At 37.6% G+C, this 24,710-nt stretch overlaps 1 protein-coding gene across 1 annotated transcript in view; it reads right to left on the reverse strand.

The window, feature by feature from the left end:
- Positions 1-24,710, reverse strand: part of LOC134749037 (SKI family transcriptional corepressor 2) — a 28,062-nt gene continuing 3,352 nt past the window's right edge. Inside the window, exons 5-9 of the mRNA XM_063683930.1 lie at positions 24,026-24,174; positions 23,457-23,577; positions 23,008-23,182; positions 1,512-1,641; positions 1-283 (exon numbers count right to left, since the gene is read on the reverse strand). Coding sequence (XP_063540000.1) covers positions 216-283; positions 1,512-1,641; positions 23,008-23,182; positions 23,457-23,577; positions 24,026-24,174 — 643 coding nt within the window. The 3' untranslated portion in view covers positions 1-215. The remainder of the gene's footprint in view (positions 284-1,511; positions 1,642-23,007; positions 23,183-23,456; positions 23,578-24,025; positions 24,175-24,710) is intronic.

Genomic DNA, 24,710 nt, shown 5'->3' on the forward strand with positions numbered 1-24,710 from the left:
TTACATGTTCATGTCATCAACTGACGGTCTTTCTACCGCGATACAACCGGCTGACTTTTTTAAATTCATGATAGCATCTAAACTATCATCTGACAAAGTATCAGCCAGGAGGCGATGACTGACGATATATGCTCCTGGCTCGCGGTCTATTGGCGTTGACAGTCCTATGTGCTTAAATAAGGTTTGATATTGCTTCGTAGTCAAGTACTGTGGCGCTAGTGTGGCGCCGGCGTGGGCGGGAGCAGCGGAAGGGGCGCCACACACGCTGCGCACGCGTCTCGCTCTGTCAACACACGACACAGGTTATGGACGATATAGAAAAGACGACAATCTCTTATGGCAGGACTGTTGCAAAAGTGACCAGCTTTCAGTTGTAAATAATTTCAGGTAAATAATAGTTCCTAATCTCTCCGGTGGCGCTAGGTAGGCTCTGGGGTATGACATGAACCATAGAGGTATAATAATATAGAGATGAAATGGGGGAGGGGCAACAAATAACCCGACCAAATAACGTAGGTTGTTTTTGGTATGTTGTCAGGAATGTTAAAACGTGTTTTTAATTTTATCGCATTGCGTATGTTCTGCCCTTCACCGTCGCAAGGGCACATCTATATAAAATACTAGGTAATATATTTAATTTCGGTTGATTTCGGTGTATGGTGGCGCTGCCTAATTCCTGTTTTTTGATGGACACTTTATACATAGAGATTTTGCTCCTTTATATAGTCTCCATGACACAGGTAATTAAGACGAAATTGCCACTCACCACACAATTATAAACCTTATTAGTCGCAGGTAGCCATATTTAAGATTGCGGCATGACGTTGATTTAGAGTTATTTTAATAAATAAAGCCCGATATCACTGATATCAGGAAGTAGGTACATTATAAATAAGGCTTTGTGCCTTGTGCCATCTTATGCGCGATAAGCATGGCCATAATACATCTGCTGGGGTTTTATTTAATAAAAATACAGTGGTATACTTAAATTTAGTCATATTGCAAAACTCAGCACTGAGTTTGACTGTGGGGTCACCAGTTTCCAGTTATCTAACTTAAATAACTTATAGTTCTTATAAAATAAAACTATGAAATCGGCTTATATCGCGTATATTGAATTTAGTATACATAGTGACGTTTCGAACCCTTTACACTAAATGGGATGGGGTCGGGATACTAAATTCACAGACCAAATTCAATATAAGCGATATAATCCGATTTCATAGTTTTATTTCATGAGTAACTATCGCGGTAACCGAAGACAATATGTTGTAATTAGGTAATTAATTACTACAATATATTATGGTAAAGTTTAAAAAAAAACATAGATTTTAGACTTATTAAGGTTCCACCTATGCCAAGGGTTCGCGTTTGACCCTTTGGCCACATTTGGGCCGCAGCAGATGCTCTTCTATGTCAAATCCTCATGTCTGAGGGTCTTGAGGTTATGATCACCGCAAGTCACTCTAGGTTGTAGTGTTTTTCATCTTTGCCGATTTGGAGTTTGGTACCTGGAGGGGGCAAGTAGTGGGCGGGCGGACGTAGGTCAGGCAGGCGCCAGGGTTCAGGTTCCTCCTCGCGTTCGACCTTGGGCACCAGGGCTCCCCAATCCTCTCGCACTCGGCATGACCATGGGCAACTCTAAAACAATAAAATACAGTAGGTTAGGTTCATCGGTTAAATAATTGATAATACTTAGTAAAGAAAAATCTAAAATAACCCACCCTGATTCGTACCCGTCTCAAAGGTCCTCATTTTCCTCGTTGCTTTTCCGCGCTGAATTACGTATAATGGAGACCCGCTGGACCAGATACGACCCAGAGCAAAAGCCCCTCTCGTGCAAAAAGTTTTTTTTAATAAGCGGATGCGAAGACTTGTTGTAACTTAAGCTGGATAATTGGACAATCTAATCTAGACTGAATCTCAATTTTTTTATTAGATCTTATACTATGTAGTAACTATTAGACTGTTTCGGAATCTACATATAATGTAAATATTCTTTATTTAGCCGAACGAAGCTGGTACAAGAAAATATAAATTTCCATATTGCCTTTTATCATTGACTAGCGACCCGCCCTGTCTTCGCACGGACCGACTAATTTACACAAAACCTTTACAAATTATACATATAAACCTTCCTCTTGCCTCTTGAATCACTCTAGCCATTAAAAAAACCGCATCAAAATCCGTTGCGTAGTTTTAAAGATCTAAGCATACATAGGGACAGACGGACAGACAGCGGAAAGCGACTTTGTTTTATACTATGTAGTGATGTAGAAATATGGCGCTGGTCTCAAATCTTAATCTCAAACAATGAACCTAACATAAATGGACCAATTTAACCTATGATAAGTTTTAGTTTTATTATAAGTACATTTTTTTTTGTCATGATAATGTTTTGCAATAAAGTTCTTATGTATCTATCTATCTATCTATGATGAAATAGGTAAATTATACCAAGAGAAGTCAACAATCTTTCTCAAACTTATTAAAATAAATAAAAATAGCTAGGGTATAAAGGGGCCATTTTAAATACGCTAATTTAATTACATACTCGTAATAGGTACACCACAGGTTGTACGCTCTTTATAACCTGTAGTTACAGTAATAACATATATTATATACTATAGGTAACTATTTGTAGGTACTTAGAAGCGTTGCAAAAAATCGTCGTTTAATATTTTAAGTTCTGAAATAGTATACTTAATCCAAGGTCTTATTGTAATTCCCTGTTAATTGGCGCGCCATTAAATCCAACATAATTCTCGATAGACGTAACGACAAATAAAGGTGTTTACTGACGGCACGGGCACGGCACGGGCCCGACACGTGAGCGCTATCTGATGCACGGCACGGCAATTACTTAAATAATACCGGATAACTAACCCTAATGCAATAGATTACCGATTTACAGCGGCGCTCAAACTGTGGACGTTCATTTTAATTTTGTGTTTTTTATTGAGTTAATGTGTTTTTGTTGCTCGTGAATATACCTATATCCTATATATTTTACCGGCTACTATAACATGACCACGTATAAGAATATATAAAATATTACTTTTAACATATATATATATATATATATATACCTATTGATTAATAAATTAGGTAGTTAAGTAGGCGTTTATCTGACTACATTAAAAGAGCTCTTGCAATTTTAGTGTTACAAATGAGAACAGCAAAATTTACGTACATAAGCAAACCAAGTATGTCTACGCATACCACGTAGGTATTCAGTTCAAGGTTCAAGTATCAATTTGCAGCCATGAACATTTCACTTATTAGTATACGAATCACAAGTCGCAGGCCGTATCGTGGTAGGTACCCATCAGTAGTCTGTAGATACCTTCCTAAGTCAACACTTACTTATACGGTATTACCTATCTAGAGAGCTATGAAGAAATCTCTCGTTGCGTATTCTGTTTTGAATCTTTATTTTGACAATTAAAAATTGCATTTGCCATGGCAAGTTTTGTGGCAAGTGCGCCCCGCCCTTACATACGGTGCTAAATGCTGGCCAGTGAAAAAAGTCCATACCACTAAAGTGCATACGACGGAGATGAAGATGCTGAGATGGGCGGGAGGTGTCACCTTGTTAGACAGGGTCAAAAATGAGTTCATCCGTGGCAGTTTTAAAGTCAGACCCATTGAGGAGAAACTCGCTGAAACCCGTCTAAGGTGGTATGGACACGTAATGAGGAGACCCGAGGATCATATGACCAGAAAGGTCCTCAGTATAAACACCGGTCCGAAGAATCCCGGTAGACCCCTTCAAACTTGGATGTCTGTCATCAACAATGACCTAAAGAAAGCCCAAATCAACGACACGACGACCCAGAACCGAAGAGTGTGGCGAAGATTGACTAGGAGAGCCGACCCCAAATGAAATGGGACGTGGCTAGGCAAAGAGAGAGAGAGATTTGCCATGGCAAGTTTTGATAGGTCGGCTAATGGATAAGATAACAGTTTGAGGACCACTGGTATGCATTTTTAAACAGCCAGTGCCATGAACAAAGCTCGATGTTATTATGATTGTTGACCGATTCACTATCTCACGCCACACCACTCATCTTTCATTTAAATTGTCATACTTATTTAAAAACAGGCAGCTACTCGAAAATACTTGATATTTAATACTTGAGATTTTATTTATATGAAAGCTTGAGCCCGATCCAGATTTAACAATTTGGTATGATTTAAACTGGTTTTGATAGGACCTTGAAGATCGCTCACGATGATTGGTGCATACGAAATGAAATGAAAGACGTGCATGAGATGCGTGCCAATCACCAAAACGATCATTAAAATCGTATCAAAACCAGTTCAAAACCATTTATGAAATGAAAAATGCTTTATTGCCACAAAAAAGTAGGTACAGAGTATAAAGTAACCTAATTTAAATAAACTATTCTAATAATATTAAATATACCTGATAAACTTTAATATATATATTTTTCTAAATAATGTGGCAAACGGTTTTGGCGTCAGGATGATGCTGAAAATGCCCACCCACATGGGTGACACTTCAGCGCTGTTTTTCAGCCAGAAACAGATTCCCTACGGCACCTCCACAATTAATTAAATATGTAAACTGCGTTTCACCATTAACTTATAATAAATTAAATTAAATTAACGAAAGAGACGAAAATATAGTCCTTACTTCTTAAACCAGGTAATGAAATCACATCACATACTTATTCTAATATTTATCTCAGGTTGTGTATATAATAAATATATAGACGGAGAGCTGGTGGAAATTTGGAGTAGGTCCTTGAGGCAAGCTGAAAATTTACTTGATGCTTCTCCTATCTTACCCTACCTCAGCACTACAAGTCTGGCTGCAGGGTAGCGGGTCTAAACCAACCTATACATTTTTAAAGAATTTTTTTTTGGTGCCCAAAAAAGGTTCTTGAGGCAATCTGTAATTTCTACAAGTGAAAATTGAATATCTAAATAGTCATAAAAAAATTATGCCAGACGATTTGGCCGGGTCTTTAACCTTGCCAAACGCGTGCAAAATATATATTTTTTTATTCAAAAAAGGTTCTTGAGGCAATCTGTAATTTTTACAGGTTAAAGTTAAGTATCTAAATAGTCATAAAAAAAATAAGCCAGACGATTTGGTCGGGGCCTTCTACCTGCCAGACGATCTAGAAAGTTACGTATGGCACTTACTCGCACGCAAAATTAAGTTTGTTATCCTGTATAAATGTATGCTAATACAAAGTTATTTTTGTAGTGCAGTAAATTAAAGGTAAAAGGTACAAATTAGGATGTACGATGTGATTGTGATTATGAATATTTGTATATTTATGATAATTATGTACACTGAGTATTAGTAGGGATATAGTAAATGTAATATGACCGAATTTATAAGAATGTATTGTAATTTAAATAAATACATGTACAATTTAAATACAGAATAGTAATGTGTTGTAATTATTATAATGTGTGAATTTGTTATTTTATTATTAATGCTTGAATAATACAAATAATAATACAAATATGATGATGATGGTGATTGTTTCATGTACTCATAGGTTATTCAGTGTGTGGGGTAAAAGGGGGCGAGAATTTTATTATTTTTGCGCTACTACGCACGGTTTAGAAGCTAGAGCCATATATATATATTTATTTTTCGTTGTTTTTAAATTTCATAATTTTTGCGCTACGACGCACGGTTTAGCAGTTACAGCCCTATAACGTTTTTTTTTTATTTTTATCATTGTGTTTTTTATATCACTTATGGGTTCCTTGAAAGGGAACGAAAATTTGATTGTTTTTGTGCTACGACGCACGGTTTCGGAGATACAGCCCTATAAAGTTGTTTTTTTTTCTTTTTGGTAATTTTTTATATTAACTCCTAAAGCTTTCCTAAAGGGGAGGAAAATTTTGATTATTTCTGCGCTACGACGCACGGTTTAGCAGATACAGCCCTATAACGTTTTTTTGTTGTTTTTTATTATTATTGTGTTTTTTATTTATCACATGGGTTTTTTAAAGGGGAACGAAAATTTTATTTATTTTACGCTACGACGCACGGCTTAGGAGATACAGCCCTATAAAGATATTTCTTTTGTTTTTTTTTTTCAAATATAAATTAAGGATCATATCTAGAGGGGAACGAAAATTTTATTATTTTTGGCGACGCATGGTTTAGGAGATACAGCCCTATGAAGATTTTTTTTTTGTTTTTTTTTTTTTTAATATAAATTAAGGGTTACCTAGAGGGAAACGAAAATTTGATTATTTTTCGCTACGACGCATGGTTTAGGAGATACAGCCCTATAAATTTATTTTTCTTTTTTTTTCTTTTTTGATTTTCATTGTGTTCTTTATTATATTTCTTTGGGGTTTTTTAAAGGGGAACGAAAATTTGATTTATTTTACGCTACGACGCACGGCTTAGGAGATACAGCCCTATAAAGATATTTCTTTTGTTTTTTTTTTTTTCAAATATAAATTAAGGATCATATCTAGAGGGGAACGAAAATTTTATTATTTTTGGCGACGCATGGTTTAGAAGATACAGCCCTATGAAGATTTTTTTTTTGTTTTTTTTTTTAAATATAAATTAAGGGTTACCTAGAGGGAAACGAAAATTTTATTATTTTTCGCTACGACGCATGGTTTAGGAGATACAGCCCTATATTTTTTTTTTCTTTTTTGATTTTCATTGTGTTCTTTATTATATTACTTTGGGGTTTTATAAAGGGGAACGAAAATTTTATTATTTTTGCGCTACGACGCATGGTTTAGTAGATACAGCCCTATAAAGATTTTTTTGTCTTTTTGGTTTTTTTTTTCAAATATAAATTAAGGGTTACCTAGAGGGGAACGAAAATTTTATTATTTTTGCGCTACGACGCATGCTTTAGCAGATACAGCCCTATAAAGATTTTGTTTTTTTTTTGCGTTTATTTTAAATATAAATTAAGGGTTGCTTACGCGGGAAAGAAAATTTGATTATTTTTGCGCTCCGACTAAAACAAATTTCAGCTGTTTAGCCCGTTCGCATGAACACAGATGCCATGTTTACATTAAAATAAAAAAAAATACTCAATTTCGTATGAAATTCCTTTAAGCGAGGTTTAGACTAGCAATAACTTGCATGCAATTTTCATTACATTGCGGTATCTGATAAACATTTTAAATGCAGTTTACCTTAGTAGTCGGTAATGTAACGTAAATTGCATGCAAGTTCTTGCTAGTCTAAACCTCGCTTTACAGTTCTCTCGAGTTGCTCCGCCCGAAACGTGATACTTTGAAGGCTGTTTTGACGCACATGAGGACGATATTTCATTGCATGTCAAGAAAATTAAACGATTAAAAACGATTATCGTTCCAAAAACTTGTTATTTAACTGTACAGCGAATAAAATAATTTAAATAACTTATAGTGACGTCACAAAGTTTGTGACTCCCTCACAACATGTCACATTTTCTTGACCCCCTCCCCCCCTAAACGTGTGATGTAATTAATTTTATTTCATTTATTCATTTATTTCAATCAACTTAGGATCATAATACATTACATTATAACATTACATAAAATTATTATATTACAGTTAAGATTAAAATTAAAATTAAATTAGACTAAAATTATATTAAACCCCTAAAATAATTAATTAATTATTTAATAAATTATTTATTATTTAATTATATTATATGATATATGAAAGATGAAAAAAAAATCATGAACACAGCCATGCACGCCATGTTTACATTAAAATAAAATAAAAATATTTCCCGGCCTAGGCCTTCGTCATAACTAATGAACTACCCATGTATCTACAATAGAGATACAGCTGGACATATTGTCGCTAATTTCATATGTACTATGCCCACACCCTATTCATACCCATAATTATCATAAATATATACTTACAATCACATCGTACATCCAAATTTGTACTTTTCTATCTTTAATTTTCTGCACTACAAAATTAACTTTGTATTAGCATACATTTATACAGGATAACAAACTTAATTTTGCGTGCGAGTAAGTGCCATACGTAACTTTCTAGATCGTCTGGCAGGTAGAAGGCCCCGACCAAATCGTCTGGCTTATTTTTTTTATGACTATTTAGATACTTAACTTTAACCTGTAAAAATTACAGATTGCCTCAAGAACCTTTTTTGAATTTTTTGAAAAAATATTTTGCACGCGTCTGGCAAGGTTAAAGACCCGGCCAAATCGTCTGGCATAATTTTTTTATGACTATTTAGATATTCAATTTTCACTTGTAGAAATTACAGATTGCCTCAAGAACCTTTTTTGGGCACCAAAAAAAAAATTCTTTAAAAATTTATAGGTTGGTTTAGACCCGCTACCCTGCAGCCAGACTTGTAGTGCTGAGGTAGGGTAAGATAGGAGAAGCATCAGGCAAATTTTCAGCTTGCCTCAAGGACCTACTCCAAATTTCCACCAGCTCTCCGTCTAAAAGGTAGGTATCAGGAAGGAAATCAGACTTACGCAGCGTCTTACGTAACGTAAGCGAACAACTCGCGAATGCGAAGCGGCGCCGTTCGCAACGAGATCGCCCGAAGGATTGGTTCACCCCGCGCCGCATCGCTACGCTTCGCGTTCGCGTGTTGTTCGCCTACGTATTACGCTGCGTTATCTGGTAAGAAATCGTCGTATCTGCCTATTTATAAACTATCTCCCAATGTACATACAGGCTTATGTAGGTAAAAGTACCTATGTAGGTATATATATATATAATTTTAAAAGTGGAAAAATTACTGCCTTGGGTGAGACTTGAACTCACGTCCTCTGGATATCTGGCCTCGGCATCGATCGCAGACGTTTCTGCTTGTTAAAAATTAATATATATAACCTGTGTTACACCCTGTTTTTTTTTAGCCTATTTGAGTGTCTTACTGCTGGGTAAAGGCCTCTTAGGCCTCTCCCCTCGTTTTTCATATAAACTCATAGCTTAGCCTTACGTTATATTTGTTACCATCATTCTTATTCTCACTTTCCCCAATCAGATTGGCCAGGATGAGTTGCGTTCTCGTGCGCGTTTCCATGGATAGGTACTTGAAGTCGCGCTAAATGTATGGATGGAGTCGCTCGCGAGAACGCAACTCATGCTAGCAGTGCTAGCTGGTCTGGTAGGAAATGTGCAGTCTGGGTTGGATGATAATCCATATGGATTGGGTACACTAGCTAGTCTAGCTACTAGCTACGTTGTTGAAGTTAGCAATACTTTAACTATACCTAATAAATACTTTCAAAATAAATGAATTTAAAATGTCTCCACCCCAAGCACGTCACAGTGACCTCGAAAAACTAACGATAATAAAATTTCACGATGAAATGGATATCGTAATAGTCCTGATTTCCAGTCACCGTGTCACCGAACGCGATGCTCATAAAGAATTCAGGCGATTCGGCATAATTATGCCGTGTCGCTGTATAACCGTAACACAAGTGCGATTACTGGCACGGTACTCAATGCAGCTTAATTATTGTGGGCTTCAATGTTTCTATTGAACTTTAAAACGCTGTGCTTACTTACATTGATGGGCCGTAGAAATTTTGTGTTCACATTACTGTTTTCTGTTCCCAAAAGTGAAGAAAAATGGTGATAACAGATTCGTAAATTTTTCATACATACGAAAACTACCTATTTAGGCCAAGCAATAAGAAGGTATAGAGGGAAATGCAAGGAACACAATTTTTAACTTCGTAGCTTCGTTTGGACTAGTTAGGAGATGAACATATCAAAAGTCCCCGGCCGTAACCCTGGTGCTGGGGGGGGAGAGGGGGGTTTGAAGGTTCCATTTTTCGGTTTTTCGATTATATCTCGGAAACTATGCGTCTGAGCGACTTGGCCACTTATACAAAATTAAAAGAGATTTAATTTGTTACAAGTTTTATTCAGTCAAGTTTTTCGATATCTTGTATAGTTTTTGAGATATCCGCTCTTGAAGGTTTATTTAGGGCTCTCATTTTTATCTTGATTATCTACATCAGTAAAGCTGCTAGGCCGGGTTTGGTAACGTTTTCGTATAAATCGGGGGTGCTGAATTCATTTATGGTATCAACAATACACCTTTCCGAAGTTAAAACATATAAACTTTAAACAAATACCTTTTTTTAACTCCTCTTCACGCTTAAACCGCTGAACCGATTTAGTTGAAATTCGGTAAATAGGTGTTTTAAGTCCCGAGACAGGATATTTTTATCTCAAAAATCATACTCAAATTTCACACCTTCATGAAATTTGGTGTGAGGGGAATTCAGCTTCTTCGCCGAAGTTGAATTCCTGAGGTTAATGCTGTTTAAATTTAGGTTTGAAGTCATGTTTGGTATCATTATCAACTAAATCAAACATGTAGACCATCCCAAATATTATTTAAATAGGTTCAGCTGTTATTGATTCCCCATACAAATTTCCACCCCACATTTCACACCCTTAGAAGATGATTTTGGTTATAAAACTATCCTATATACTGTCCCAGGACTCAAACCATCTCTGTACCAAATTTCAACGAAATCGGTTCGGCGGTTTAAGCGTAAAGAGGAGTTTTATAAAAAATCATTTTTTTAAATTTTGTTTTTACTTAGGAATGGTGTCAATGTTGATACCATAAATGAATTCAGCACCCCCGATTTATACGAAAACGATCCCAAACCCGGCCTAGCAGCTTCACCGATGTAGATAATCAAGATAAAAATGAGAGCCCTAAATAAACCTTGAAGAGCAGATATTTAAAAAACTATACAAGATATCGAAAAACTTGACTGAATAAAACTTGTAGCAAATTAAATCTCTTTTCATTTTGTATAAATGGCCAAGTCGCTCAGACGCATAGTTTCCGAGATATAATCGAAAAACCGAAAAATGGAACCTTCAAACCCCCCTCTCCCCCCAGCACCAGGGTTATGGCCGGAGAGTTTTGATATGTTCATCTCCTAACTGTTCCAAATAAAGCTACGAAGTTAAAAATTGTGTTCCTTGCATTTCCTGCATTTATACCTTTTTTTGGGCATTTATAGGTATTTCCTGGCCTAATTACGTATTTATTAACCAGAAAAAAGCGAATTTTGCTGCCACACTTTAAACGTGACTTAAAAAGCTAGTATTTGTATAATTTAACTGTGGTTGTGAAATACGTACCTACAGATAGATTTAATTCACCCTATAAGTACCCAAAGAGTGTGTTTTTTTACGTAGTTTTACTCTTATGCAACTTTAACCTTTTATGTCACAGTTGTGGTATAAATAGAACAGCAAGAGCTGTGAATTAACCTTCAGACTTGAGTATTTTAACATTTGGAAGGTATAGTAAAATAAGTAAGCATGAGGGGCCTTAAGTAAGTATCATATGAAAAACTTATAAATAATTTATATAGTACAGTTGCCGAGGGAACGAAAGAAAGGCCCGGCCGAGGCTTGGCGAGGTCTAGCAAAAGGTCCGAGTCAGAAAATGCCTGTTTCCACCGAGGTATACATTGTGCTTTTCTCAAACATGTAATATATAAGGAAATACTGAAATATATAATAAATTTTGCCAGGCCTCGCCAAGCCTAGGCTCGGCATCCAGGTACCTCGTCAGAAAAATGCCTTTCTTCCCATCCCTCGGCAACAATGTATACTATGTATGTGTAAATTTCGTATACTAACAGCCATACAGAATTAATGTTCCGCACACGCCTCCATAAAACCATCGCAAATGTCATCTCCCAAATGAGGTAAGTAAAAAAGTAAATGCCACCGCGGCATTTGGCATTTGGCCGCGGGGTAGCGGACCTTTTTAATCAAACCATAGGGAGTCGCTAGATACAATCCGATTTGTTTGTCATCTACACTATTAATCATAGTACTTTATGAACTTGTGACGAAAATCATTAGAAGGATCGGTTAAATATTAAATTTATTGTTTATATCGGTTTGATTGAAACAAAGGTTTGACAAATTAGGCCGAAATATATTGTTATTTGTAGATACGAAATTAACGTTGCGGCTAGCAGTTGTTCTAAAAAATATGATATAAAAAGTCATCTAAACTCGGAGCCATGTGAAATAAAATTAAAGTCGTGCGTAATATGTACGCATTGACGTGCTTAACGATCGTCAAGGTCGTATCAAAACTAGTTCAAAACCATAACAAGTTGTTATACATGAATCGGGCTGCCGGTCAAATATCCTAATCCAGTACCAAAAGTGCTGTAGGTTAGCAATGCTGCTAGTAAAATACTTATTGCCCCTGCATACATAGATATTTGTATGCAGGGGTGCTTAGCTATATTTGAAACACAACTTCGCCCGCCACGGCTAAGATTGCCATACATATGAAAAAATGGATACTATTATTCCAAACATATGTATGAAAAATACTGATAATTTACCGATTTACCGGTAATTTCTATACAAATTTTTACCGGTTAGTATTCCCTACTTCTACCGTTCCTTTTCCTCCTTCCTTCCTTTTGAGGTTTCTAAAAAATCCTGACTCTTTCCAAGTCCGGCCGCAACTCTGACAAAAGGCCGAAAATCCTGACTTGTCAGGGGAAATCGCGTGCTTGGCGCCTGTACCTAATAGTTAGCTCGTACTGATATACTCGTAGTTGTCGAGTGAGTTCACACAATCGCTAGCGACTACGACCGCGGTAACTCATAGTAAGTGCGTTTTCACTTTGTCCGATCCGATATCGGATGTGAGAAGGAAGTAAAATGTAAGATATATGTGTTCCTCTGTATTTATTTATGAAATTAATAAATCACTATTACTAAAAAAACATGAATAACGCAAAAAAGGCGGACTTAATGCCAATGGCACTCTCCTGCAGCTGTTTTTGTCACAGGCGCCTTCCGACATCCGATATCGGAAAGGCGCTTCCGATAAATTCAGCCATGTCGGTTCCCCCCGTCAGCTGTCGGACTGATAATATTTGTTGAGACCGCTAAAGACGGCGCCAGGGCGCGCCCCCGCGGCCTGACTACGCGGATGTAGGATGTATGTAGGAACATCCGATATCGGATCGGACAATGTGAAAACGTATAAGGGTGGTTGCCTACTATTATCAATCAATCGAGTTCCCGTATATTTCCATAAACAAAGAACACAAGTTTAGTGACATTTAATTTCCTACGGCCCGATAACATCGCCACCGTCACTAATGTCCGTGGAATAATTTGATTATTACTTTTTCCGAAGATGCTGAATTATTGAACAATGGACAACGCCCTAATGGTGTTTTGTTTTAATAAAACAAATTTGTTTAACAACAGTAATTTGGTGTAGTGTTTTTATTTATGAAGGACGATTTGTGTAATTTGGGCTTGCGTTTTGTTTGTTTTTAACCTACTTCAGATTACAGAAAGACTTTTTCATGTTACGAAAATTTCGTATGTAACCTGTCAAACGTTACAAGCAATTTGAGTAATTTGTTTATGTAATCATGTAACATTCGTTTATGAATTCATGTCATTATAAAAATGACTTTTACACCTCTACGACGCATTTTTGCTACATACCGAAAAAACTATGCTCCTCAAGCTACGACTACAAGCGCTGCAGCTACAGGGTGCCTAGCCAACGTGCCAATCGTTAATGCTCCGTAGCGTAGCGTAGTCATCTCTCTCTATCACTCCTCCGTATTAGTGCGACAGAGACAGTTGCGTTTCGTTCGCTACGGAGCGTAAGCGATCGGCACGTTGGCTACGCACTCAGGCGTAGTTTAGTTGTGAACGAGAAAAATCTTCGGCGTAGCGCTAACGTGTAACGTTTACAAGTGTAACATGAATTTCAATCGCTCGCTTCCTTAACTCAGATGCTGACATCATGTCTTTTTTTTGGAAACCGAGGTTCCTCAATAGACTTCCGACCCACTTAGACCTCACACATAGGTATCTCACATACCTACAGAGTAAATTTTAGAGCCTGTGCAGAAAGAGAAGGGTCGTTAGAATGTATTGGATCCCATACATTTCACGACTTTTCTCTTTCCGCACAGACTCCAAACTTCATCTCTCTAAACTAGGTTCTAGATTCTAATCTAACCATCGAGGTTTCAAACAAATCTACCGTTTACATAACATAATGCCTGTACAATACAAGTACAGGGCCCTCAGCTATTATATATCAAGCGCTAGTCTGAGAGCCAGTGGGAAAAAAAGAAAGTCGCCGTGACAGGTGGCGACCGGGCGCAGTGAAATAATTTAACGAGTACTGACCGGCAGTAAAGGCGTATTTGTCGGGTCGTAACCTAATAACGGTATCTGCTTAATTCTGTAATGAGTGATGTCATTCTTGATTCCGCATGTAAAATGATATTTTGTAATGACAATTCAAAATTTCTTTTGAATTATTTATAAGCCAAATTTTTTATTATTATTACCTACTAATTTGCGAAAATTGGGTATTATTTTACTCAGTATTAAAATAACAGTTATTTATGGTCTATTTGTTGTAATAACGTATTTGTTATTCTGGTTTTCAAAGTACATAAGGCTTAAATACACTACATATAGGTATGATTATAATTTAAAAATAACGATACAATCGTTTTTACAACGAGTACAATAAACATTAACGTTATCGTTATCCCGTGTTAATCATTAAACAGCATGTCGCGCTTGTCCTGACACAAAGCGCATAATAGGTTACCCTAATCGAACGCTATTAATAACCAAATCATCGCGTCTGCGCCGAGCGTGTAATTAACTGCGGGCCGCTGCGTCCCGTGCTCGGGAGGGTTACCAAATGTTATTTGTTTAATTATGGAAATATTTTTTTTTTATTAAAATTATATCATTTGTAAGTGTAATGGTAACATTACGTAAGGTAAGATAAGGTTACACTGAGATATTAAATCAAAAAGAAAGGACAATGGGCGCTTTTGTGTGGGGAGTGTCCCATGGATACTGTTGAGAAATAAATACCTCGTTTTAAAGCTCTTAATCGTAGTATTATTTTATTGTTTGGCACTAACCTTAGACAACTTGCAGAGACCGAGCTATAAAAAAAAAGAAGTTGCGCACATAAGCAGTTATTTTTCATAATACGAGTAATATAATAAGCTGTAGCGTATTTTATTAGAAAAAATATGAAAAATACTTTATGTTTATGAATTTAATGAAATGAATCTTTTCTTTAGTACAATGAAACCTATTATCATTTATTCACTGTTGCGGTCTAGTCTAGGTAGGTATGCTAGTACCTACTGTCTGGGTTGATTTAGCATAATTTAACGACACAGTTAACGTCTAAACGTTAGTACTATTATAGGCGTTTATTTATAATTTCTACTTTCCCGGCTTAATAAAGGATTTATCTAAGTCTTGGTAGGTTGGTAGAGCGGCGAGCGGATATAAAAGTCTCACGCGGTTTCTTTTATCTATTCTTTGAATCAAAAATTGTGATTTCGTTATAAGGCTCTGCGGAGTCAAAATTAATTAAGTTCCAGGAGTTTTGTCAACCCTAACGTTGTCCCGGCGGAGCGAGTCCCGCGAGACCGCGTTCATTTACATGGGAATTGCTTGTCTAAATCTATTAGACGTTGCGGTGTTTGTCGCGCGTAGACCTTATGCTAGGGTCATGCAATAAGGGCTGATATAATGGTGCGCGCGAAGACTGTAGTGATTATTAGGCACGTGATTAGTATAACAGTAACTTTATGAGGAATAGCCTCGGTGGCCCATCCGCGAAACACAAATTTCGAAATGTCTCTAATTCTCTATCGCTCGAATATGCAAAGGCAGATAATGGTTTTCGATATTGCATGTTATATGCAAAAAATACTTCAGACCAAGACTATAAGCTCGTTAAAATCTCCGCAATTAGAATATGGGGCATGCGTTCGCATCGCCGGCCGCCGGCCGGGAGCAACTGAGGCGCGCGCGAACGGCGCACATGTATGTTATGTACGCAACGGTTAGAGCGAGATAGAAGACAGGGCGTGCTACTCTCAACAACAACATGGTGAGAATTTCTGCGGAAGGGTAATCCTGAATTGCTGCATTTCCCACTACCCACTTCATGTATCCGGTGATCGAGAGCGGGATAGAAGACATGCCATCGCTATCGTTAGAGGCGCGATTTACGTCAAAGGGTAAATTCGATTTTACAGTTCTAAGATACCTAAGTATATTTCAGTTTTTTAGCAAGTTTGGAAATACTATAAAGGCGACGGTTTATTACAATAAATTTAATGTTCATTATTCAACTGATTATACCGCTGTTTCCTTCACTCCTCCTGTTCACTGACTCCCATTAGAACATGCAACTACATAGTGTTTGGTTCATAAGGAACCACATTACTAATCAATTGCAGCAATAAAAGTGATCGCTGTCACAATTATGTTTATAATGCTTTCTACATATTTCATACCATATCATATTTCATGTTTTTTATCAGGTTTTTTTTGTATCTATTTTTTATGTAATTCAAATTTTCTTTATTACCTAAGATTCGTTCATTACAAATTGATTATTTAATATCGTTATAGATTGTTAATAAAATAACGTTACTTTGTAATTTTAACGTTACAATACTTAATGTTACCCGTTACACGTTTTTCAGTTTTTACACTCCATTGTACATCCCTATTTAATCTGTCTATCCGTTTCTGCAGCCAAGTCACGTAACTAATAGCTTGGGTCTCAACGAATTGCTCACTTCAAGATGTTCCCAGCCAGAGAATGAAAACTTTATTTATTACAACTATTGCAGGGGTTTAATAGATAAGGATTACGTATAAGAATTACAAGTCTTTGTGCTTTAATGACCAACATATCGAGGTAAAATCGAATATTTTCTGTAAGAAAAACAATTTTCCCAAGGTTCTAAGTCTATCCTACCTTTACGACACATCAACCACATTCGACGAACTGCTGTCGTCAGGTGCCATTGAAAACTTGAAATTTCAATGTCGATCACGACAGACGTCAAGGTACAGATATATAAACACAAATTTTATCCTCAATTGCTGTCATGCGGCATGTTTTCCCTTTTACCACGTAAATATAATGACCTTGACTGTATACTTAGATAAGCCATATTGAACAAACGTAAGTAACTTGCGATACGTGGCCCTAAATCCGTCCCGGGTAAATAAGCCCTCTCACGTTCACCGCAGTGATTTATACCGACATCAAGTGCGCAATTGAATCATCGCACAAGCTATTCGTCGGAGACGTGACCCGCCTACAGACTACACACCGGATTCCACGGAAATGCTTAAATGGTTGTACGTACATAACGTACGTAAGATGCTTTCGTTAATTTATTTTTCTTAGCGTAAGGCCCAGTGCCTCTAACGGCGTTTTAGCTTTAGGTACAAATGGTACAATACACATTGATGTGTAAGGGGGTTTTTAGAAAAAATGGTACCATTTGCTTTTTTTCGAGGGACTATCAACTTTTGGGTTATTTAGACTCAGGATCACGAGATTGAATGAGACAAGGACAAAAAAGTGTCCCCAGTTTTTCATACAAATTTTGGGTGTCAGTTTTGTAACGGTCCATACAAAATGTATGTGAAAATGCTTTAAATTACAATACTGACAATTTTTTGGGGACATTTTTTCTTTATAAATCGATAGTTCTCGGGATTCTGCGTAGAAATGGCCCGGGAGTAGATGGATTTTTGAAGGAAAGTCAATAGTACACTTTTAAGTGAAAATAAACAGGCCTTTAGTCAATGAGTGTTTAGTGCGAGTTTATACTTTTGCTACTTGTGCTTCGACGACCGGTCTGGCCTAGTGGGTAGCAGTGTGGGTAGTGACCCTGCCTATGAAGCCAGTGGTCCTGGGTTCGAATCCCGGTAAGGGCATTTATTTGTGTGATGAGTACAACTATTTGTTCCTGAGTTATGGGTGTTTTCTATGTATTTAAGTATTTATGTATACATATACCTATGTACTATCTATATATATCGTTGTCTGAGTACCCACAACACAAACCTTCTTTAGCTTACTGTGGGACTTAGTCAATCTGTGTAACAATGTCCTATCCTATAATAATTATTATTTATTTTAATGTATGAACTTACACTTAACGCTAATTAATGTGTAAGCAAGGGCTAATGTCAGTGGAAATTGTTGGAAAAAAATAATAGTAAAATTCTGCTCCCGCAGTTCGTTTCGCGGGTTAGTATAGGTACATATAGCTGGGGAGCCGGCGATGCTAAATGTGTAGTTACTCGAGTGTCGTAGAAACCTATTGAAATCAAAGATTAGATGATAGGAAGAAAAAAAGGTTAGGTCAGTATATAACCGAAGACAATATTAAGTACATAAAGTTTTCTTAAAGCTTGATTAACAACAAAAATCCCCTCTTGGGCTCCCCAACCACTACGTTTTTAAACAGATAAACTGAGCAGTGAGTTATCTGCAGATATAAGAAAGGTGTGCGTGTTCTTAAACGTTACGCACGACGATATTATCAAATTATTATATAAATCAATCTAAAACTTGGCTCAAAAACAAGCCGAGGGCGCACGGTAAGAGTATTAGAACTTAATAAATATTGATTTAACATCACCTTGCATGCATCTCGCTATATTATGAGATATTAATAATTAAGGTAGGTTAATTTAAGGTAGTCTTATGTAATACAAATTTAATGTATCATAAGGACCCATTTGCATGCTGCCAAAAACAGCTAAAAAGGCTAGACCATGTAACTTGTATAATATCTATGTAAAACCCTTTTTATGTGCAAATAAATGATTATGATTATATCAAATCAACATCATATTTTCAAAGTAAAAATGCCTCTCCAGCCTAAGGCTCAAAATTGAATCGGCTGATTATACTGAAATCGGATCCGGCAAGCGGCTTACCGTGCACTTAAGTAATTGTTTAGTGCTTTAGCCTTTATACAGCTTAGGTACTTATAGCTTTAAAAAAAACCTTTTTTAACTAAATATGTTGCTTCACTAAGGTTATTCTTAAGTCAGTTATTAGTGTTATCGAAAAAAAAACTATCTTCTGAGCAGATCAAAACACAAAATGCAATTTTGTTTATCAAAATAAATATTCAAAATACAACTGAATAGAAGATCTTTATAGAGGTTCTAAGCGGTTAACTAGGTAATTTTGCGCTTTTAAATGCTTTGTGGTCTGTCGAATTTCAAGAAAAAGAAACTTTATTTAAAGGTTACGAATACGTATACATGTAATAAAATAATCCTTTCCCATCGTATTTTCTCGGAAACGTTCGAAGTTGTCATGCTACTTCAGTCTCAATTTTTAAGCTTCGGTACAAAAAGGATTGTACACTACATCTGTATCTATTTACTCGTATATGTACTAAATACCGCCATGCACTTAATTAGACCATGTCTACAAAACCGGTGGTCTGGTCCCACCTTGCATGTTTACCTATTTCATTCATTTTATACAAATACTTTTAAACAGATGAACGCAAACGTAATCTGAGACTTGGAGTAGTTACGGATTAGGGTTGTCGACGGTGTTAATTCTGAATAGTGGTGGATCAACAAGCGGCAGCCCTGCACGCGCGCTGTTCAAACTGGGGCGAGGCTATGCTCAATCTTCTAAATTGAAACATCGGGTTACTTGTGTGGCTTGAACCCGAAGTATTGTTGAAATTATTAAAATAAATACTCCGTTGCCTAATGTCTGTTTATTATCGACCCAAACCTAAACCTAAACGTATCATTCAAATTCAACTTATGGATTATTTTCACCACAGAAATTTGTTATAGGTAACAGCGAGTGGAAATCCGACCTAATTAAACGTAACTTTATCAGGTATGTGCCCTAAATAAATATTTATTTATTAAGTATGCCTTTATTTGGCCGTAAAAGTAGTGTAAACGCTCCAGCACCCGCCCTTTGAAGGGATTAGGTGAAGGGCTCTCCGCGCGCGTTAATTACGACCTGTTCAGTAGCGCTCCTCCCACTGGTAACTAACTCATTGATACAAAATATCGATTATATCACGTTGCCATGAACCACACAAATCGGCTGTAAATTAATTTTGAAACCAAGAACGGTTACACTTGACAAATTGTCTATTTTGTACTCGTTTTGAGATTACGCGCCCGTGCATTATCGAGGATAAATCTCCTTTTCATACAAACGTAGTCCTCACTTTCCTCTCTGGATATTAATATTATTAAAAATATTTTGACGCAGTTTGTTGTATATGTACCACACTAAGCCCAATTATTATACGAGTTAGGATCATTTAAAAATAATAAATAAGCTGTTTTTCGCTCCTAATTTTTACAGTCGTTACAGACTCAAATAAAAAAATATCGAAAAAAGTCAAACATAGGGGCATAGCTATGGTTAATATACATCAAAATATGTTAAAACATTTTCCATAATATCCAGAGAGGAAAATTAGGACTACGTTTGTATGGAGAAGCGGCCGCAGTAGGTATAACCTCTTAAATAGTGATGGGAGCGAGGTGCATTAGCTACAATAACATATCAATTTGAGTTTACAACTTCGAATGCCGCTTTGGATGACAAGTTCATAAAACATCTACCAAGAGCAAACTGGAAGTGTGGAAACGGTTCTAAACAACAGACAATCGGACCATGTTTTGATTTCCAAGAACTGTAATTTTGTTTGAGTCCAAAGACATTTCATCGTCAATGTTATGCCACAATAATCCCGTGACCGAAAAGTAATTGACGAAATAATTCTTAAGCATTCAAACAGCAGATGTAAAGAAGCGTACACAATCAGGTACACGAGCCAAATCCGCGCCAATTAAAAAAATAATTCCTTTCAGACTCAAGGCTGGGAATAATCCCCATCGACCGTCCTTACTTAATACTCCGTCAATGGCGTCAGGTAAACAAAGAATTCGGTCGCAAAAACTCCCGATCCCCAATTAATTGGAATCGGGAACTAAATTAAACATTTTCTCTCTTATTTAAAACCGAAATGAACTCCAGTAATTACTCAGTTTACGACGTGCAAAGCCGGCGGCCATTTTGCTTCGCTCGGGGAATACCCGGACGCGGTGCGAACTCAAATGGCTGTGTTGCCAGCCGAATTGAATTAATCAATGCATTAATTACCTAAGTTTGGCCATTCGGATTGGAAAAAATGTACGTGAGTCTGATTCTGAATGGGAATGCTGTACCTAGCTAAACTTTCTTTTATGGAAATGATCTAGACTTGTCTGCTTTTTAAATAGTTGTAAGTTGCACGCTTGCTTTATGACCATGAAAATAAATAAACCGTTGTTACGATTTTTGTTTCTGATCTTGCACATTAAAGTTAGGTTTACATTTTTCCTGGAGGCATACCCAAAGTTAAAAGCTATTATTGCTATTACGATAAAATGAACTGACGAAAAAATATTAGACGGATAGGTAAAGCCGTTATATTTACAATGTTCTTTTAAAAATACGTTATGATTTTAGTATTTAATCACACTATTAGGCATAGGGACACTACTCGCTAAGTTTTAAAAGTGTACCTACAACATAAGTACTTAACCAACGGGCTCTACTTTGCAAGACATCTACGTGCTACGTTCGTAGCGGCGTAGCGGCATGACAATATGGCAAATGGCAACCAGTCATGAAGTTATAATTTGATGACATCTGATATAACATACTCATTTATGTTAAATTTCTATTAGAGCTCTGCAGACAAGTTCACAGACTATTTAACTAATTTCCTCAAAGGTTAACTGAAAGAGATCCCATACAGGGATAAGTTCGCCTTTGCTGTATTTAGTTTACTCTGTGACTGTGTTTTATGTGTTTTTATTTCTATGTACAATAAAGTATAATACATACATTATGGCTAAAAAATAAGTGCATTCCCGTTGCCAGGGAGGTTTTTGCATAATACTGAGCCACTTTTACTATGGGACCAAACCCCGAAATAGCGAAAAAAAATTCTGTTTCATACATTTTGGCTGGTCCGTTTTATATCGCGATTTCGTGGTTGGTCCCATAGTAAAAGTTGCTCAGTATAATCCCAAAACCTCCCTGGCAACGGGAATGCACTTATTTTCTAGCCATCCTGTATACAAGTGTGTTAACTGTTAAGTTAACTACACTGACAGGTATATTTTGCGCACGAACTTTGAAAGTTTTACGCTAAGAACCATCAGATGTGAGCGCTGCGTAGTGGGTCAATGACGCAGTCCGTGCGTAAATATGTCACTGATGGTCACTGGTCACCTCGGGGTCCAGAAATGTCACTGTTGACAACTGACAGATGATATCCATAACAGTTCCAGAACAAGAGATTTTAAGGAGAATTACGGTCCGTGAGCAGCCAGAATCTGCTTAGGTATACATGTATTTTATTTACACAATGTCGATCCTTTATAAATTATACAATACAGTAGCAATTTGTGTATCACTAATAGACAACATCCAACCACGTCCACCACAGTCCAGTCCCTCATTTCCAACTGCATCTCTCAATCAATGGTATCGCAATAAAAAACCTAATCACGCGATTACAGCGCGAGGTGATTGCGAACGCTCCGAACTTTTTAAATTGGATCGGTCTGGCTCGGTTGCCCCCGAATGGCTCGCTGGCTGGAGCTTTAAGCTCAATACTTGGCTATTAAATTGCATCTTTGAGAAACGTTTACGTAAGTTGAGAGCTTTTGGAAGGAAGTTTGGAGTGATTGAGATTCTTTTATGTTGGGTTAATGTGGTTTGGGGTATAGTTGTAATTTGAGGTCGCGGGTACATGATAATACAATATAGGTAACCCATGTAATTATTGAGTAAGTTTTTAAGTGCCTATGTATTTTTTTTTTTTTATGTGATATTCAGCAAACGAGCAGACGAGCCGCCTGATGGGAAGCAGTCATCGTCGCCCATGGACGTAAGCAACATCACAGGAGCCACTTAAGCATTGCCGACCCTTGAGAACCCTAAATACCCGCTTCTTTATACCCGTGTTTACCTAAATCTACGATAGAACTGCTATATTTCCCTAGTTTACCTGCCCTAGCGCCATCAAGGGAAGAAGTTTTTATGGAGCTTCCTCTTTAAATTCAACTGGTTCAGAAGATTGTGGACAGAAACTTACCACATCTCGCTGTTCTTCCTCGGTGGTCTCGATGTCCACGCTTTCATCGCTGTCGCGTTCGCTGCTGCGCGACGAGCGGCGCGGCGAGCGGTGCGGAGAGCGGAGCGGTGAGCGGTGCGGAGAGCGGTGAGGTGATCGCGGGGAGCGAGCTCGCGCTGGTGACGCTAGAGGCGACCTGGGTGAAAGTTGTCAATAAAAATATATAATAATAAAACGCTTGTGACTCTTCCCTAGATTCACGCCGCTTATATGTAGGTACGGCCTCAGTGGCGAGCGACCAGCGAGGCGTGTAGCGTTGTGTTGAACGTCCCACGAATCCACGGGTGAGGTCACTAGCATATGTTAGCATTTGTTTAACATGGACGCCGCGCCGGTCGCCCCACTGGTAACCGACGATCGAGCGTCCACTCAGTACCCACTAACGCTGTACTATCCAATTAAATTTATACCTGGTTGGTGACAACGGTGACCTTGAAGACATGCCGGGTGACGGGGGTGACTCGCGCCTCACGGGCCGGAACGCGCGCGGCTCCTCAAGTGACCCCACGCTGCTTAATGCTGTCAATGCTCCTACGCAATCAAATGTTAACGTTAATGACTAATCGTGATCGTTCTCATGAACATAACGAAAAGGTAAAAGGTAAAAGAAAACTGAATTTTGTAAAAGAGGGTATAAGAGTTTTCCATAGAGTAAGTTCGATCAAATCATTCTACCGCAGCAGCGGTATCATGGTCGCATTTTTATCCCTGTCATGCCATGCGTCACTTTCGCACTTATATATTTGTTAGAACGTGACAGGCATGGTGACCATCTTAGCCCTACAGATGTTCTGGAACTAGCTAAGTACCTAATACTTATGTTATGATTGCTGTAAGCATGAGGCCGGGGACTGGACACTTGCGACCGGCGGCGCGGCGAGCAGCAAATCAAGGCCATTCATACGTTGCGCTCGGCCAAACAGTCCGCAGCCTTATAGAACAAGGAGTTGACACCTACACTCATCTTTGACACACATACCTGGTGACCACAACGTTGGCTTGAGCCAGGGTAGAGCGTATGGTAGAGGCAGTCGTGCGCCCCACACATAGTCTGCCAACCGTGGCACGGGCGCGTGCGCCGGTGGACTCGCCGCCGCGCGCTTCGCCTCGCTCGCTTCTGCCTCCGGCCTGCGGATTGACACTCGTCTGTGGCACATTAAAGCTGAACTTTTTGCTGAGATTAAAGTAAGACTAACTACAGCGCTCCTGGTAAGAGCTGAATAACCTAACCAATCTGTTTTTTGTTCCTTTAACCGAAGTTAAGCATATTAATAAGCAGAAGCTGGCGCAGCGTTGGGATTCGCCCCTAGTCAAACGGTACATGCAGCTACACGCACCTGTTGCTGCTCCGCCGCGAAAGTTGTAAATGTAATGTTATGTTATGTAACGTTTTGTTCTGTTTGTTTTGTCCAATAGTTAGTTTTGTCTAATTAATTGTAATATTAACCCTAGATTAAGTTATTGTATGACCTAACCCTATGGACGTCAAGTTCGAAATAAAGATATTTCAATTTTAATATTTCTAGAGTTTAGAGTAGAGTTTTTATACTCAGTATTAAGTAGTTAATCTTAAATGTAAACTTAAACTTAACTTAATCTTAAACTCCTTATCAATCTGATCCAGAACACTATTTGAAATTACTTAAGTGTAACAGATGTGGACT

Source organism: Cydia strobilella, chromosome 17 (assembly GCF_947568885.1).
Source record: "Cydia strobilella chromosome 17, ilCydStro3.1, whole genome shotgun sequence".
NCBI lineage: Eukaryota > Metazoa > Arthropoda > Insecta > Lepidoptera > Tortricidae > Cydia > Cydia strobilella.